We start from the raw sequence: 14,331 nt of genomic DNA, 5'->3' as shown, positions 1-14,331 counted from the left end.
GCATGTAAGCCATAGTTACTTTGGCTGGATATGCTGCCAAATTAGTTAAATTTAGCAGTCTTAATCCTTAGCCAGGTACAAAACCCTAGCTCAAAAAAGCATTTCTTAAACTGTTTTGCTTTGATTGTTTTGTAGGAAAAAGGGTGTCATCATCAACATATCATCTGGAGCTGGGTGTTTTCCTCTTCCACTTATGGCTATGTATTCTGCTTCAAAGGTAAGAACTCTTCCTAGAAGGTTAGGTATTTATGACTTTTAATGTTTTAACTCAGAAAGTAGACTGCAGTAGTAAAGAGGTGATAAACTTTGCAATTTTGACTCATTTTGGAATATTCTGATATTTTTTTTATTTTGAACTATTTAGTTTAGTCTTTAAAACTGTGTATTTATAACTGCTATTAACTGAACTGCCGGCACAATTTTCATTGTTATCATTTTGTTAGGTAGCAGAGGCCCCTACTTAACTGTTCTTCTTGTATTGCATTTGTCTGTAGCAATATGGTTGTGTTTCTTCAAATAAGAGTTCTGCGGTTGCCATAAATAGAAGTAAAAAAAAAAAACATTTATACCAAAATATATACATTTCCTTTCACATAATAGGATTCATTTAACATATTCACTGACATAACTTATGTTTATGTATATTTTTGTGGGTTTTCTTTTTGTTCTGTTCTCTGTATTTTTAAGATCAATGATTTAGTCTGGTGGACTGTAGCCATGGTATTTCACATATTAGTTAGAAGCAGTAGTCTGGATTTAAATCCTAAACCTTGCTGTCACACTCCTTATAACGTTCTTCTCTGCCACATATACAGTTAAAATAATTAATTAACTACCCTGCTAGCCCTTAATATGGGATGCATTTTGGGTTACAGGCTCCTTTATATCCCACAACCCATGTCTTACTTCCTTCCAGTTTTGTAAATCATTTGCCGCAAGGTGTATTATTCCATTTTTCTGACTTAATAAGGTCTGACCACTTATCTCCAACTTTTGAAACTTTGATAGAGTTTAATATGAAGTTAAACTCTTAATGCTTCTTTTTGCTTATTTATAGTTGTCTTTGTAGTCTCTCAGCACTATTATACTCCAGTACCATTTCTGTTTAAGTCCCTTTATTACTCTTTATCACTATGTCTCTGTCATACCATCTATTATTGTACTGAGTTAACTTGGCCTGCACATGTCCCCAGTAAATATACTAAATTCATCACTAAAAATATTATATCCTTTTGTCCGGATGTGCTACACATTATGCACAAACACATTGTTGCTTCATTCCAGAAACCATCGTAGTTCCTTTCCCATTTAAAGATGTTCTTCATATTGATCACTGCTGCAGTAGCCTTAGCTATATGGAATTAGATCCTGCCAAGGATATAACAGCCAGCCAGCCAGCTTCCAGAGCTTCAGGGCACCTTCCATGCATCCAAATAAACAGCTCAAAACAAGTTTGGAGGCAAAGCCCGTCAGTGCTTTACCACTGCTAAAGAGTACACTCCTCTGAAGCATTTGAGGATCGATGGTCAGCTTCTACACCCATTTTTTCTGTCACTTTAAAAGTAGTAGAAACTAGCTGAAAACATATTTTCTGAGGACAAATTGTGTTTATTGTTCTGTTCCAGGGCTTCCATAGTGTTTTAAAGTGTTTTGTTTACTGTGTTTTTTGTCAAAAAGTAACTTTTGTGGACTGGTAGTTTTACTGGCATTTGCTGCTTGTCATCTCCAGGAAAGAGACACTGTTTTATCTTGAACAAGAAAGAGATTGCCAGTCCCACGATCGGTCCATCTTTCAGCCAAAAAAAGAAAACATTAAGCAAATAGCCTTTGCCACCATAGCAGGCTAGCAATTTCCCTCAACCACAGATGATTGACAGACATTTAAGAAGTGGCAAGTGGGTTGCAAAAAGAAGTCTCGAACCTCCCAAAACCAAGGACAGCCCAACAAGTCTGACTGTAAGGAAACCTTGTGACCTCCTACCACCCTGGCCCCCTTTCTTTTCCAGAATATCTGAATCTCCATTTTTTTCTATTTGTCAACAGATTGTTTCAGCCAAATGGGTTCTGAAAATCATTCATCTGGATTATGGATTGCAGTGGGAGGAAATTCCTCCTTTTCAGGGGGTCATGCCTTATCCTGCAGATCAGACCATTTTGTTTCTACCTTTTCTTCATCACTTGCTGTCCCAAGGAGTGATAGAACCAGTTCCTCCTTTCCAGGTGTGAAAGGGGATTTATTCACGGGTGTTACTAGTGCCAAAGAAAGAAAATGCTTGGAGACCAGTTCTGGATCTTTCTTTGCTAAGCCTGTTTGTGATAGTGCCCAAATTCAAAATGATGTCACTTCACAACCCGTTACCTATTCGTCCTCTTTCAAGTTTCTTCATAACACTAGACTTAAAAGATGCTTATCACATCTCTAAGAATCCAGACTTGAGATGTTTCTTAAGGTTTTGTGTATTTGTATCACAGTATCAGTTCTCTGCCTTACCATTTGGGCTATCCACTGCACCAAGATTGCTCATAAAGTGTCTAGCTCCAATTACAGATAATTGCAGACTAGAATGCAGCCACATTTTTCCATATTTAGATGACTTGCTTATCTTTGCAGAATCTTTTTCAAAATGTCAGGAATCTCTCTCTCTTGGATTAGTGATCTGCTGTACAAGCTGGGATTCCAGCTAAACATTCAAAAATGTTTCTTGACTACCTCACACAGGTTTGTGTTCCTGGGTTGTCAACTAGACACTTCACTTCAAAGAGCTTTTCTGCCACAGGAAAAAATAGATCTTTATTTAGATCTATTTCTAAGGTTTTCCACTTCAGACTGCAGTGACTGTGAGGGAGTACTTCAGAATTTTGGATCTCCTGGCATCTGTGCTTCTCATGATATTCCTGGCAAGACTACATATGAGAAAGATGTAGTGATATCTGAAATCTCTTTGATACCAGCATCAACACCCTTTATCTTTTCAGATTCCAGTACTGGGGTTTGTCAGAAGAGAACTCTTTTGCTGGAGACAATAGATATCTTTAAATCCAGGTCTCCCCTTCTCTCTCCCTTCTCCAAAGCACTCAGTCACCACAGGCACTTCAGACTTTGCGTAGGAAGCAGTTTCAGGATGGATAAACATACAGAGAATGTGGGAAACCAAGGACAGATGCAAGCACATAAATATCAAGGAGATGCTTGCCCAAGTCAAGGCACGTGTCTCTCTGACCCATCTTTGGTCTCTGGGATCTCTTCAAGTGGTGACAGATAATACCACCATCATGTGATGCATCATCAAGCAAGGGGGAACCAAGTTGTATCCCCTATGCAGACTAGCCATGTTAGTTTGGAATATAGCTTCACAGCACCATCTCACTCTGCAGACATCCTACATTCTGTCAGAGCAAAGCTGTGTGACAGACAAGCTGAGCACCACTAGGGCAGATCCTCATGAAAGGAAATTAGATCAGGGGGGTTTTCAAGAGTTCATCCAACTCTTGGGACTTCCCCAAATAGACTTCTTTAGCTCATCTCTAAACAATCAGCTGGCAAGATTCTGTTCTAGGACACCATGCAAGAAGGCCTGGAAGACAGATGCCTTTTATTTTCTTTGGACAAGAATGTTTCTGTATGCCTTTCCACCCTTTTCACTAATACCCAGGGTACTTCTGAAGATGCAGAAGGATACCCCAAGATCATTGTGGTGAACCCCTTCTAGCCCAGGTAACTGCAGTTCTTCATTCTTTTGGAAATGGTCAGGCGCAATTATTACAAGTTTCCTCACAGAATGGATCTACTCACACAAGAGCAGGGGTGGTTGATACACACCAACATTAATCATATTCAGTTGACTGCCTGAATGATAGAGTCTTAATTCCTTTTAGGCATCTGTTTACTGAGGATGTGCAGCAGGTACTAATGGAGGCAGGAAAGTCTGCTACTAGAAAATAATATATTAGCAAATGGAAAATGTTTTTTAATTGGTGCCAGCAACATAACCCACACCCATTCAGGACTAGTTGTTCCCTGGTTTTACAATATTTGTGTGAGTTAGTACCTTATGGCCTTTCTTATTCATCTATCAAGGTTCATTTATTGACCATTTCAGCATGTCTGCCCATAGATCCTCTTCTTTCAAGGTAGTTTCATATCAAAATGTTCTTGAAGGAGATTTTGCAAAATAGGCCTCCAAGTAAACCAGAGGCCCCTCCTTGGGATCTTAATTTTGTGTTAGAAAAGCTAACACTTGCTCCATTTGAACCAGCTAATTTGGCTGACTTGAGGTTCTTAAAATGGGAAACAGTTTTACTGATTGCACTGCCCTCTGCAAAATGGGTATCTGAGTTACAAGCTTTTACAGTGGGTCAACCCTACCTCATTTTCCAGAGTGACAGGGCTTGTTTGAGAACTAATTCTTCTTTTATGCCTAAAGAGATATCCAGTTTTACCTTAAGCCAAACTATCTCCCCTGTTTTCTTTGCTGAACTTAAAAATGAGGGAGAAAGGATATTCCATACCTTGGATGTCCATAGACAGCTCAGGTACTATCTTGACAGAACTAAATCTTTCAGATCTTTAGATCAGTCTGTGCCTTTCTTTTGAAGGTAATAAGGGACATTCTCTGTCAAAACAGACTATGTCCAAATGGTTGCCTAAGGCTATTACATTCTGTTATACTCACCTTGAGAAATCTATTCCAGGCAGAGTCACTGCAAATTCTGCCAGGGTTTTGGCTTCATCTATTGCTTTTTAGAAAGGGTATTCTAGAAGTGTTATGGAAGCTCCTACTTGGTCCTCTGTACATCCTTTTACAAAGCACTATAAGCTTGATTCCTTTTCTATGTCTAGATCAAGCTTTGCTAGAACCATTCTCAATGGGCTCTTGGACCTTTCTCCTTCCCCCTCCCAAATATAGTTAGCTGTGGTAATCTATCCATATAGCTAAGGCTATTGCAGCAGTGATCAATATGAAGAACATAGTACAGTTGTGTAAGATGAACTTACCATAACAGTAGATGTTCAAATGATCACTGCTGCAATAGTCGCTCCTTCCTCTGTTCCCCCTTGTTTGTTGGTGTGTTTTTATGCCACAGTGTGGACATTTTTTTTTGTTATTCCTAGCATTGTCCTTTCAGAGTTTAGTCTCCCTCTCTTTGCTAGCTGGAAAGCTCTGAAGGGCTTTGCATCCAAACTTGCCTTTTAATCAGCTCAGCTCAAACTGCTTGATGGGTTGGGAACGTGGTTGGTTCCCTGAAGCTTTGGAAGCTGGCCAGCTGTTATATTCTTGGCAGGATATAACCCCATATATTTAAGGCTACTGCAGCAGTGATCATTCGAATATCTACGAAACAAAGTAAATGCAGAACCAAAACAAAACAGAATAAAAGTACCACAGTCAAGATAGCAAAAGAACAGTCAAATCCAATAGCATACTGTAATTTATTGTCCGCTTTCGTCCGAAGACTTCCTCAGAATGAATTCTTGACTGTGGTACTTTTATTCTGATTCGAATATCTACCGTTACAGTAAGTTTGTCTTACACAACTGTACTTTATAACCTGTACACCATTGTATCATACAGCTACTAAGCTTCATGATGTACTGTTAAGCTATCTTCCCCAACAACAAAACAAAGCCTGACAGCAGTCACATCTTATTTTAATTTCAGTGTTACCAACTGCATCATATCTTTTCAAATCAAATGATTAATTAAATAGAACAGACTTCTGGTTTCTGGCTCAAGAACCATCACATTAATTGCTGTCTGTTAGTGTGACATTGTATCCTAATCACCGACTGTCACAAAATGGTATCTCACAAGTGTCTGCCAGGAAGTGCCGCTGCTTTTAACTTTTGTTTGTAAAGTAGCTTGTTAAGAGGAGTAAACAGTTCCATTTTCTACATCTTTTCTACTCATCCACAGTTTTTAGCACTTAATAAAATCAATCATAATCACACATGTTCTAATAGAGTCACTAATAGCTCCTTTGGTTTACATCCCATGAAGATTATGGTTGTTTTCTTTGGAGGAAAGCAGTTTGGTAAAAACAAGGAAAACCAGCTTATGGTTATCAGTGAGAAGAAGATTTCTGCTGCATTTGTTTTAAAATGTACGTACTAGGGATTGGTGCTGTACCAGAAGATACATTTCTTTGCTTGTACTAGTGCTGAAATCATCAACGTAAACTAGGTTTGCCACCTTTTCATCTTTCCAATTCCTGACAGATAAAACACACACTCTGCGGAATGAAAACACACCCCTTGCCTCACCCCTTGGACACACCCCTTTTAGCAAGCCACATCCATAAGCACCAGTTTTTTAAATACCATACACAGTTACTAGATGGGCAGACTTAGACGATATGAAGCCATAAGCAAAGTATTCAATGGTGCTTCCCACCCTTGCTATCTACTGTCACTCTGGCATGCACCCCATTTTTCTCCCATTCCTCATACTATCCAGAATACTAATGTTTTGTTTTACTAAACATGGTCTTACTTGAAAGCTTTTTCTTACATCCTTTCAACACATCCTAAATGGCCAAGAGTACACTGTAATAAGTATCTAGGGAAGAACGTAATTAAGCGGGGGTCAGAAGACCACTAGACATTATTGGGTTATATATGCTCTGAGGTGAATTTTAGAGATTTTTCCACAATCTTTGGTTCAATGATGGCTTGAACAAAAATTATGACTTAAGAAAGTAACTTTTCTTTTCTTTCAAGGAAGAAATACGTTATGTCCAAAATTTAATGTTCAATGATGATGGCACAATAGTTATAATAAACTGAGTAGCGGTTATAAACAAACTGATTAGAAAATGCTTGAGAAGGTACATAAATCATATCTGGGATAACTGCCTACCCCCCCCCCACCCCAAAAAAAAAACAAAAAGATGTAGTCAGTTTCTGTTTAATCCTCTGGTGTCAAATTGGGATGGAAATGAAAAGACAAATAGTCATACTTTTAGTTGCTGCAGTCTTGCATCTACACAGCACACTGCTTGGCCCTAACCACAAAAGGCAGACACATTCACTGTACTACTCTGAAGTCATACTCGAATGAAAGTGAAAAAGCAGAGGAGAACATTATATTCCAATCTGTTGCAGTCAGCTGTACATAAACAACATGCCTATTTTCCCCTTCACCTATTTCATGGCCACCTGTATATACATCAGATTTCAATTGGAAAGAAAGTGGAAAAAATCACACTCACAGTAATTAATTAAAACGTGTTGCTCTTACAAAAAACGCTGGCCCTAAACAAGCTATAGTGACTTTCTGTACACCCCTCTAAGGTGCGATTTTGAGTAAAGTTAAAGAAGTAATGACCTCATTGTCCCCACCTAACACACAAGCTGGAGAGTCCTTGTGTGCACAACTCTGAAGTTTAACTTTGTGGAATATTAAAGAAATAATGACCACAGTATCACTGACCCCCATGCAAACTAAGGTGATCTCTGTGACCACCTCTGAGTGTGGCCAGTTTTAGACTAGCTGGGCCCCACAGCAGAGGAACCTATTAATCCACTTATACGGCCAGGAATAATGGTCCTCACAAGCTGTGATTGTTCTGGCATGCATTCTATACCATATTTTTTTCACTACACAGGAGGTTTATGTGCGCATCCACCAATATTATTTTTTCACATACACACACACACACACACACACACACACACACACACACACACACACACACACACACACACACACACACACACACACACACACAAAACCCCTAACAAGCCAGTGCTCTCACAAGGGAGACACAGAGAACATTAATCCACCTAGAGCACAGTTTTTGAGTGTTGTAGTAATCCAAAGCACCTGAATATAACCCATACAAAGACCTTGAGGACATGCAGACGCCACACAGATGGAATCACAGCCAAGGACTTTGACAGACAGACAAGCACTGTGACATGGCAAAACTACCCAGCGTGCCACTGTACCAACAATGTGTTACTGTCCCACACAGCCAGCCTAGACCACCACTAACAGCCCACTGTACCACTGCACCAACAGTGTGTTATGTCCTACTCAGCCTGCCTACACCACCACCAACAGCCCATTGTGCCACTGTACCAACAATGTCTTATTGTCCCACACAGCCAGCCTAGACCACCACCAACAGCTCACTGTACCAACAATGTGTTACTGTCCCACACAGCCAGCCTAGACCACTACCAACAGCCTACTGTACCACTGTACCAACAATGTGTTACTGTCCCACACAGCAAGCCTATACCACCACCAACAGCCCATTGTACCAACAATATGTTACTGTCCCACACAGCCAGCCTAGGCCACCACCAACAGCGACTGTGTCACTGTACTAACAATATGTTACTGTCCAACACAGCCAGCCTAAACCACCACCAACAGCCCATTGTGCCACTGTACTAACAATATGTTACTGTCCCACACAGCCAGATTAAATCACCACCAACAGCCCATTGTGCCACTGTACAAACAATGTGTTACTGTCCCACACAGCCAACCTAGACCACCACCAACAGCCCACTGTACCAACAATGTGTTACTGTCCCACACAGCCAGCCTAGACCAACACCAACAGCCCACTGTGCCACTGTACCAACAATGTGTAACTGTCCCACACAGCCAGGCTAGACCACCACAAACAGCCAATTACTGTGTGCAAGACAGATATTTAACTGTGATAAAACTGAAATAAATTAGAACTGACTTGTTGCTTTTATATACATATACATCTGTATGCAGATGCATACATACATACACACTTTAACCCCCACACCATATACACGCATACACATACAGACAATCATAAGCTACAGCAATGGCTGTGTTTGCACTGAATGTCAATGGAGATAAAAAAATTCCAAGTGAAACAGTAATCATTTTAGGAAACATTTATTTATTTATTTTACATTTGTTGACCGGGATAGTCCGACTGGATATATGTCCATTTTCAACGGAGGCCCAGGTAGAAAAGCTCCAAGGTAGAACATACAGTAAAAAATCACAAAATGATTACAAGTTACACACAGTTTACAGGCTCCAGTTGAGCAAGCAGGTAATATAATCATACATTTTTAAAACTGTTGACAAATTGACTAGGCAATGTAACATGATTACAGACTAAAGCGGAGGATCTAGTCAGGTTTTGAACAAGGACATACCCAGTGAGTTTTAAAGTATAGCTTGAGGCTTTTTTTGAACTGAGTAAGAGAAGGTTCAAGAGTAAGATCAGCAGGAAGAGAGTTCCAAGTTTTGCCGACAGAGTTAGCAAATAGAGAGTAGTTTATTAGAAGAGCGAAGTGACCTCAGGTTGCTATAAGGGTTGATGATATTTTTAAGTGCAGGCATATTATTAGGGTGGTTAAGAACTTTATGAACAATTATAAGCTGGTTGTACTGAAGTAGGCTAGGCCATTCTAGCCACCCCAGAAGATTTAGGTTATGACAGTGGTGGGTCCTATAGGCTGTGCCTGTTGCAAATCTAGCAACATGGTTATAACAGCTGGAGAGTTTGCTAAGAGCGGATTTGTTCAAATTAGTGAGTAGAGGGGAGGCATAGAGAAGAGTGGAGAGTAGATGGGAATGAGCAATAGCACTCCTAGCAAATGGCGTAAGGAAAGGTTTGATCTTATAGAGGGAGACACTTTTTTTGTTAATGGCTTTGATAGTTTGATTGGTATGGATATCAAATTTGAGGGTGTTATCGTGATGCCTAAGGGTTTGGTTTGCGCATCTGGGGAGATAATGGTACCATTATTAGATTTTAAGGTAAAGAGTAGTGAGGAAGACTTACAAGTGGGGGAGAAAAGAAGCAACTTTGTTTTGTTAGGGTTTAATGTCAGCTGATGGTTAGAGAGACAGTTTTCAACTATATTGAAAGTATTCTGGGTTAATGTCATTAGATCTGTCAGGGTGGTGGCTGAACAGATCAAGGTGGAGTCATCCGCATATTGGATACAGGTATCATTTGGGATGACAGTGGGAAGGTCATTAATAAAAAGAGAGAAAAGAAGGGGTCCTAGTATGGAGCCCTGGAGGACACCTAGGATGACGGGTAGACAGGTTGATAGTTTGTCCTGCCATAGGATGGCTTGTTCTCTACCACACAAGTAAGATTGAAACCATTGAAGTGCATGGCTATTTAGTGAGAATGCCTTAAGGTTGTGTATGAGTATTTGGTGGGTGAACATATTAAAGGCCTTGAAGACATCTAAAAAGAGAGCTGAGAAAAGCTTGCTTTTATTTCAGTTATGGTTTATGGTGTTAGAGAAAGATAGGGGGGGCTGAGGTGGTGCTGTGGTGGGGCCTAAAATGGTGCTGAGAGTTAGCCAACAGCTTATTCTGGGTAAGATAATGGACACACTTCTCCATAATTTTAGCCAATGGTGACAGAATAGCTATGGGTCTAAAGTTTGACAGTTCAAAGAAGCTGCCTCCTTTCTTCTTCTTCCAGCTTTTCCCAGTTAGGGGTCACCACAGCGGATCACCTGTCTGCTCATGACTGGCAGTAGAGCTTTATGGTGTTGAGTTGCCAGCCTGGCACCCACCTTTCCACGGAAGGCACACACATGCATGATCTCATGCCTAGGGCCAATTTAGAGTGTCCAATCCACCTACAGCATGTCTTTATGATGTGAGAGGAAACCGAAGCACCAGGAGATAACCCACATGACCACAGGGAGGACATGCAGACTCCGCACAGAAGGTACCCCAGCCGAGGATCAAACCAGAGAACCTCTTGCTGTGAGGTGACAACTCTAACCGCTGCACCACCGTGGCCACTCAAACAAGCTGCCTCCTTCATGGAGTGGTATTACATGAGATATTTTCCAAATGGAGGGGATGGTGGCTTCAGATAAGGTTCTGCTGATTATGATGGAGACAGGCTATGCTATGGCATTTGCTGCTTTTTGCAGATACTCTGTTGGGAAGAGATCAGCTGCCAGAGTAGTTGGCTTTAATTTCTTAATTAGAGGTCTGATAAGTGATGTAAAACATGCTGAAAGCTAAAGGAGAGTGGGTTATTGTCTGTTGCAGAAGTTGGGTTGGAGCAGCTGGGTGCCAGTTGTCTGGCTAGGGATGGGATAGTCTCTGTGAAGAAACTATTGAAAGTATTTGTAATATCCTCTGGGGATTTATGGTTGGAAGCTGATGGGGTAGGAGTGGAGGACTGTCCTGAGTGAAGAAGTTTATTTATTGCTACCCAAAACTTTTGAGGTTTGTTGTGATGTTTGTGTTGAAGATGGTAGTAGAAGTTTTTTTGTTGTCTAGTATAATAAATAATTTTGTGTGATTCCTTAGCTGTCAGTATCTGAGTTGATCTAGTGGGTCTTTTGTGGCATGCCATTTGTCCCATGCCTTATTTCTAGCTATGATTTCAGATTTGGTCTCTTTTGAGAGCCACGGGGCAGTTTTTGTTTTGGTTCTAATGGAGTGAGCAGGAGCGTGAGAATCAAGAATAGCAAGGAATGTGGAACTGAAGTATGCTACCGCATTGTCCAGTGAAATATGCTTTAGGATTGACCAACTGTAAGCTCTAAGTTCATTTTGAAAATTGGTGGAGTTGGAAGTTCTTATTATTTCTGATGGTTTTAAAGGTGGTCTGGTGGGGGTCGTCCCCCTTGTGCTTGATAATGTACGTAAGTAAGTGGTCACTTAACATACCTCAGCATAACTCTCAAATTATTTATTTATTTATTTACATTTGTTGACCGGGAGTGTCCAACTGGACATAGGTCCATTTTCAGCGGAGGCCCGGGGAGAAAAGCTCCACAGTTAAAATAAACAGACAGTAGTTATATTGGATTACATAGCGATTAACAATTTGATTAACGTAGCAATTAATTACAAACATATTTACAGATGAAGAACATAGTACATCAGTAGACAACTAGAATCTTTATCTGCGAAGTACATAACAGACATTAACAAATGTTACAATAAGAAGTTCCTGCTGTATAATAAGTACTAGGCTTATGAGCATCTGAGCTTGCTATAATCAAGGTAGCTAGTGGGGTGGAAAGAAAGGTAGTGGTTGGATGGGGTGGGTGATATTAGAGTGGGAGTTGCAAGGGCATAGCCAGCATGTTTTTAGGTATGCTTTTAGTAAAGTTTTGAAGTGGGTGCATGATGATACGGAGGTAATTGTGGGTGGGAGGGAGTTCCATAATTTGGCTATGGCGCAAGAGAATAGTGCTTCCCCAGCAGAGTTATTGGCTTTAGTGATCTGCAAGTGATTTTTGTTGCTGGATCTTAGTGGTCTGGTGGTGCAATAGGGTTGGAGTAGATTCTGGAGGGATGGGACATTTAGTGCATGGTTTACTAGTTTGTGGGTGAGTGAGAGTTGATACCATTGAAAGAGGTGAGGGAGTTCAAGCCAGCCCAGTTCAGCAAGTGAGAGACAGTGGTGACTATGGTAGGATGCCCCTGTCGCGAATTTGGCGATTTTGTTATAGCAGGTCTCTAGCTTGTTTAGATAGCATTGCCTTAGGTTGGTATATATTGGAGAGGCATAAAGTAGGGTGAAGATATGGGAATTTGCTATTGAAATCTTTGCTGCTTTGGTGAGAAATTGCTTATTTCTGTATAACACTCCTACTTTTTTGTGGACTTTTTTATGGTCATGGATATGTAAATGTCAAAATTTAGTTTATTGTCTGTTTCCACTCCTAGCAATTTGGTGTGTTCAGTTGGGTAAATAGTGGTGTTGTCTTTTGCTGTGATGTTAAAGTGAGAGTTGTTTTGAGTATGTTTGGTGGGTTGGAAGATGAGTAGTTTAGTTTTGTTTGGGTTGAGTATTAATTGGGCATTGGGTAACCAAGTTTTAACAGAGGAAAAGCTTCCTGTGTGACTTTTTGCAGTGTGGGTAGGGACTGGGCTGAGCAGATGATGGTTGAGTCATCTGCATATTGTATGAGTGTGCCATGTTTGGTGGCAGAGGCTAGATTGTTGGTGAAAACAGAGAAGAGTAGGGGTCCAAGGATGGATCCTTGGGGAACCCTATGGAGACAGGTAGTTGGGGAGATATGCCATTCTGCCATACAACAGATTGTTGGCAGTCAGACAGGTAACTCTGAAACCAGTTAGTGACCGATTGAGAGAAGGATAGGTTACTGAGGACAGAAATTAGTTGTTTGTGTGGGACCATGTCAAATGCTTTAGATAGGTCTAGGAAAGTAGCAGAGGAGAGATAGCCATTGTTTTTATGCTGAAGGATAGTGTTAGTAAAGGAGAGTAAGGCAGTGGTGGTGCTATGGTTTGGTCGGAAACCATGCTGAGTATTGGAAAGGAGGTTGTTAGTAAGGAGGTAGTCTGAGACCTGAGAGTGTACGCATCTCTCTAGTATTTTGGAGAGTGGAGAGAGAATAGCTATGGGGCGGTAATTGGTTAGTTCTGTGGAGGGGACGCCTTTGTGGAGGGGAATTATATGTGATACTTTCCACAGTGTGGGAACGTAACTTTCTGACAGAGATCGGTTAATCAAGATGGATACTGGGTAGGCCAGAGCATCAGCTGCGATTTGTAGGTATTCACTTGGGAGGTTGTCTGCTGCTAATTTGGTGGGCTTAAGTTTAGTTAAGAGTTTTTTTATGTTGGAGGTAGGTACAGGAGAAAGAGAAGGCAGTGGGGAGATTACTAGTTGAAGGTGTGGGTTGGAGGGGAGGGGGGTTGTTTTTAGCTAGTGATAGTATGGTTTGTGCGAAGTGTGTGTTGAATGAGGTAGCAATATTTTCGGAGGAGTGAGGGATGTTAGGAGGAGGGGTACTGACTTTACCTGGGTGGAGGATGGTATTTATGGAGGACCAGAATTGTTTGGGGCTGTGTTGGGAGGAGTCTAAGGCAGACTGATAGTATTGGAATTTATCCTGTTTTATTAGCTTTTTGACTCTATTGTGTAGTTCTAGGAATTTCTGTCTAGCTGAGGGGTTTTTGGTTTTGCGCCAGTGCTCCCAGGCTTTATCCCTGTTTTTCATTTTTGACTTGGTGGTTTTCTGTAGCCATGGGGAGGGTTGTGCTTTGGTTCTGGAAAGTCTTATGGGGGCATGGTAATTAAGGATGCTCAGGGAGTTAGTATTAAAAAATTCAACTGCGTCATCAAGACTGAGGTACTTTAGAGGATGCCAGTTACATTCTTTGAGGGATGAGGTGAATGAGAGTGGGTTAAAGTTTATTTTTTTACGTATTTGACGGTAGATGACAGGTTTAGTTTGATATAGGTATTTTTTGAGTAGGAATGTTGGGGAGTGATCACTGAGGCTATCTGATAAGCAGCCTGTTATATATGACTGGGGGCTCTTACTGACTAGTATCCAATCCAGGGTAGTGTGCTTGCTGG

General features: G+C 40.8%; 1 protein-coding gene across 1 annotated transcript in view; it reads left to right on the top strand.

Moving 5' to 3' along the window:
- Positions 1–14,331, top strand: part of LOC122806552 (very-long-chain 3-oxoacyl-CoA reductase-like) — a 389,647-nt gene that overhangs the window by 265,647 nt on the left and 109,669 nt on the right. Inside the window, exon 8 of the mRNA XM_044077079.1 lies at positions 136–217. Coding sequence (XP_043933014.1) covers positions 136–217 — 82 coding nt within the window. The remainder of the gene's footprint in view (positions 1–135; positions 218–14,331) is intronic.

This window comes from Protopterus annectens, chromosome 7.part0 (genome assembly GCF_019279795.1).
Source record: "Protopterus annectens isolate FY-2018-M chromosome 7.part0, PAN1.0, whole genome shotgun sequence".
NCBI classification, from domain to species: Eukaryota; Metazoa; Chordata; order Ceratodontiformes; family Protopteridae; genus Protopterus; species Protopterus annectens.
Note: the sequence above shows the minus strand (reverse complement) of the source record. Positions and strands in the feature narration are given on the sequence as shown.